The 5,196-nt window shown below is 41.5% G+C and overlaps 1 protein-coding gene across 1 annotated transcript; it reads left to right on the forward strand.

Moving 5' to 3' along the window:
• Nucleotides 1-3,576: 3,576 nt before the first annotated feature.
• Nucleotides 3,577-4,512, forward strand: LOC133764731 (olfactory receptor 10G9). The gene has a single exon (XM_062198418.1). The coding sequence runs from the start codon at nucleotides 3,577-3,579 to the stop codon at nucleotides 4,510-4,512; it is 936 nt and encodes a 311-aa protein (XP_062054402.1).
• Nucleotides 4,513-5,196: the final 684 nt, after the last annotated feature.

Below are 5,196 nucleotides of genomic sequence, written 5' to 3' on the forward strand. Positions count from 1 at the left end.
GCTGAGCCCCTGGCACACACATGGGTGACCTAGATGGAATTCCAACATCAACTTTGGGCTGGCACTTTTCTGACAGTTGAGAATCAAGCAGCAGATGCAAAAATCTCTTCTCCCACCATCCCACTTGTCAAATAAATTGAAAATAAATAAAACCCATTTAAAAATAAAATTATGAGAGCAATAAATTTAATTATTATTTATACAATTGTGAAATATTTATGTACCTGTAGGTATTTCTTTGGGAAAAAGCCACTCTAAAATTCTAGAAAACAACAACAATATTTGGGAGTTGTTTTCCCCTTAGGTATAAATAATAGTTCTCAAAAGACATCAGCTACCCCAGGAGTGTTCAGTTAAGAAATGCACAGACAAACATGCCGCATTCAGGGGAAACCTTTCATTGGTCTCTTCTTGCTGTTTTTTGTGCTCATCCAGGGAACCTGAAAACTCAAGGGCAGCCTCTTCCCTGGAGACATCAAGTCAAGTTATACTCCTACTCATCCAGTCATCTTAGTTTTTATTGCCTGTACTTCAGCTGGGTTGGTTCTTCAATAGAAATGAATTACTCTTCCTCAATAGAGTGTATTTGTTCATCAAGTGACATCTTGGAAACTAATACCGCACAGAGCAGATAGAATGAAAAATATTGTGTAGAAATGTCAGACAAGCTTTACTGTTGAAATTCAGTATATACTGCAAGGTAAGTTATAAGAAAGGAAGATATAGCTTATATTTCAATGTTTTCCTTCCTTCCTTTATCTTAAACTTCCTTGCAGAGAAATGTTACTTGGAAATTGTTGGATCTCATCCTAATATCTGTTATGTAATCTCTCAGATAGGTGGATGAATAGATAGATGAGAGATGAATGATAGACAGATGAGTATTGTAGATAGATAGATAGATACATAGATAGATAGATAGAATGGATATATATAGGCAGAGTAACCCAGTGGCTACAACATTAATAAACTTGCTATAGCAGATAAACATGTCAAACCTTGACTAGGGTGATTGAGATTCCTGTTTCAGACTACCTTGAACTTTTCCTTATGAAATTTTTCATATTTTATGACAAATGTATGTGAAGTTATCCTGGTGATTTGGCATTGCGTATTACATAGTAGAAATTTCAAAATTATATTGTTCCAGTTTTGGAGTTCTAGATATCCATCTTGGTAATTATAATCATTCTGTTTCTGTTACTTATTTTCATATTTGCAAAAAATATTTTAATGCAAAGTAAGCCACATTCCCTAGAGATAAGATATAGTTTATCTGGTTTACACTCAGAGCAAGCAGATCCTGGTTTCTTTCTTAGTGGAGAACCTGTTACATAACCTTTTCCCATGGGAAAATTAAAACAATACTGAATTCTGGAAAATAGGCCAAAAAATTCATTTCTGCCTCAATTTAAATTATACACAATACTGATTTTTATTGACATTGACAGAAGTCCTCCTCTAACATTGGATTGTTTTCTTTTCTCAAGTGCTAGATTATAAACAAGAAACATAGACTTGGCAGAATTGTCCTCTTGTATATGAGTGTTTCTAGATTTACAAATATGTGGGGCAGAGAGGAAGATGTGAGCAAAATATGACCTCTAATGAAGTCAATATTGGGCAAATTTTACACGTCTAGGATAGAAGGCTCAAACAGTTAAGTGGTCTCTACCCGAAAGATTGTGATTGGGAGAGAACATATAAACTTTATACCCTTAGAACTTCATAATACATGGTCAAATGGAAGAGAATCAGGGGACTTGCACTGTCTGAGACCAGTTATTCACAAGACCATATGAGAGAATATGGGGAATACCACCATGGAGTTTGACTGACATACTCACTGGTTCTGAGAGAGCAAAGAGATGCCCCTTTCAAAGCAAGCACCGGTAACCATGGCAGGGATGAAGGTTTCACAAAACTAGCTTTGAAATTGAGAAGAAGCCTCTGGAACCACTAACAGAATTTATGAATTCTGTCTTTCTGTCTGAGGTCAGAACTGCAAGACACAGTGTTGTGTGATTCACCATCACATACTGAGCAATTATCGCAAGCCAAGTACTAATCTGAGTACTTGATTTGTGTTACCTTATCTCATACTTTTGACTACCAAATAAGAAGAGACGTTAACAATGCCAGACAGCAGATGAGGAAACTGGAGAATGATTTTTGGGAACTGTGGAATTTTCAAGTAATCATTACTATCAACAGCTGCTAAGTTCTTGGCTGTTTAAGGTTCCCTATGAACCCTGAAGAGGAAGTAGAATGTGCTGAGTAGAATTTCAAATAGCCTCCAAGATCACCACTGCCTGATGTACTCTCCTTGTACAATCAGCTCTGCCTGAGTGTAGGTTTGACCTCTGAAAATGAGGGGCATCACTCCCTTGAGGTTTTATACTATGTGACACTTTGTCTTAAAAATGGAGACACTCAGCCGGCGCCGTGGCTTAACAGGTTAATCCTCCGCCTTTCGGCACCAGCATACCGGGTTCTAGTCCCGGTTGGGGCGCTGGATTCTACCCGGTTGCCCCTCTTCCAGGCCAGCTCTCTGCTATGGCCCGGGAAGGCAGTGGAGGATGGCCCAAGTCCTTGGGCCCTGCACCCGCATGGGAGACCAGGATAAGCACCTGGCTCCTGGCTTCGGATCGACGAGATGCGCCGGCCGCAGTGGCCATTGGAGGGTGAACCAACGGCAAAAAGGAAGACCTTTCTCTCTGTCTCTCTCTCTCTCACTATCCACTCTGCCTGTCAAAAAAAAAAAATGGAGACACTCTCCTGTGTCTGAAGGAAAGGGCTGTGTTAGGAGAACCCTAGGGACTAGGGCTTTCTGGGTCTTGGGGTGGCTTCTCAGGGCTGAGAGTGATACAATCTGTCCACAAGCAACCAGATAGCAGTGTCTTCATTCCCAATGTAAGGAATTCTGCCAACAATCTTGTTACAATGGATGAGGATCCAGAGAGTAGGAAGAAACTGTAGCCTCAGTTGCCACTGTCATTAAAACATGCTGACACCATGAGCAGAGGGCCTAGCTACCTTGTCCACAGAAAAGTGAGAACATAAATTTGAATGCTTAATGACACTAAATTTGCAGCAATTTAAAATACAGCAATAAAAAGCTAAAAGTACAGGTTTCTCCTATGCTTTTTCTGCATACATTTGTATGCATCTCCATTGGTTTGTGTGTGTCATCGTATGTGTATCACAGCACTCTAAAATCCTCATGGTATATGGAATAAAAAGAATTTTATTCTGGAACATAAATATTTTGTAATCCAAGCTAGATTTTTTCATAATAAACATTTTAATGCACATTTGGGAAACCCTGCATCTTAGCATATTTGCGTGTTTATGTGAGTGCTTGTGAAAAAGAGACACACAATACGGTGCTGAAGTTATTTCATCAATTTTGCCAAGCAAAACTAACAGGCAAAATTAAGTATAACCCTATAATTATCGACCAAGGTTATCTATCACAGTTCCCACATAGAGAAAGAAATCTCTGTCTCAGTTAAGTGCTAACTGTTGGGTACTCTTTATACCTCAAATCTAGGAGAGAGGCCAATGGAAGCGGCAATGATGAACGTGAGCCTTGTGACAACGTTCTTCCTCACAGGCCTTCCCCACACACCAGCCCTGGGCTCCACACTCTTTGGCGTCTTCCTGGTCGTCTACATCCTCACCGTGCTGGGGAACCTCCTCATCCTGCTGGTGATCAGCGTGGACTCTCGCCTCCACACCCCCATGTACTGCTTCCTCACCAACCTGTCCTTCATCGACATGTGGTTCTCCACTGTCACGGTGCCCAAAATGCTGATGGCCTTGGTGTCCCCGGGCGGCGGGGCCCTCTCCTTCCACAGCTGTGTAGCACAGCTCTATTCCTTCCACTTCCTGGGGAGCACTGAGTGTTTCCTCTACACAGTCATGTCCTATGACCGCTACCTGGCCATCAGTTACCCACTCAGGTACACCAGCATGATGAGTGGCAGGACGTGCGCCCTGCTGGCTGCTGGCACCTGGCTCAGTGGCTCCCTGCACTCTGCTGTCCAGACCACCTTGACATTCCGCTTGCCCTACTGTGGGCCCAACCAGATCCAGCATTACTTCTGTGATGCACCACCCATCCTCAAGCTGGCCTGTGCAGACACTTCAGCCAATGAGATGGTCATCTTTGTCACCATTGGGGTGGTGGCCTCAGGCTGCTTTCTCCTGATAGTGCTGTCCTACGTGTCCATTGTCTGCTCCATCCTGAAGATCCGCACCTCAGAGGGGAGGCACAGAGCCTTTCAGACCTGTGCCTCCCACTGCATCGTGGTCCTGTGTTTCTTTGTTCCTTGTGTTTTCATTTACCTGAGGCCAGGCTCCAAGGATGTCATGGGTGGGGTTGTGGCTATTTTCTACACTGTGCTGACCCCACTGCTCAACCCAGTTGTGTATACTCTGAGGAACAGGGAGGTGCAGAAAGCTCTCCTGAAGCTAAAAGACAAGATAGCACTTGTTCCGAGTGAATAAACAGAGAAACACACATGCTCGTTAAAAAAGTGACATAATTAGTTATCCATGTTTGAAATTATTCAAAATTGCCCATTCAGTAATGTGTCTTTTGACAATTTCCTCATGAAATTTTTTTATGTTGAACATATCATATTTTATTGTTCTATTTTCCTGCAATAGAATTCTTGTTACTTTTTTAATAATATAAACATTGTGATTTGGTTTTGATACAGAGGGTTCTATAATTACATAGGGAATATGCTTTTTGTTGATTAGTTTTGCAATATTGGGAACCTACAGTCATGAGAAAACTGTTTAAGGGTATTGATAAATATTAGAGATCATTTCTTTCTGGAATACAGGCATGAATACTTTTTACTGTTCTATCAGTTGTACAGTTTGCTTCTATGTAAGCACACCGGGGTGGAAATTCCTCCTTATGGTGGTTCTGCTTTCTATAGATGGTAGTGGCTGGCCATGCTCTCCAGATAGTTCCTTCTGCCATCATCTTCGAGTCATGGAATTCACCTATACCAAGCTACAACCTGTCCAGAGCAGGAATGAACAACATTTCAGACCAGGACCAATGGTACTTTTCATTTAGAAGGTAGAAAAGAAAATGAGTGTTCTTCAAACAGTCTGTGAAAATGAAGTTAGAATACGAGTTGAATTAGGTGCACAAAGTTGAAAACTATATCTAGT

The sequence above is a fragment of the Lepus europaeus genome, chromosome 7, assembly GCF_033115175.1.
Source record: "Lepus europaeus isolate LE1 chromosome 7, mLepTim1.pri, whole genome shotgun sequence".
NCBI lineage: Eukaryota > Metazoa > Chordata > Mammalia > Lagomorpha > Leporidae > Lepus > Lepus europaeus.

Coding starts and splice junctions, on each gene's coding strand:
- LOC133764731 (XM_062198418.1), top strand. CDS start 3,577: ATGATGAACGTGAGCCTTGTGACAACGTTCTTCCTCACAGGCCTTCCC.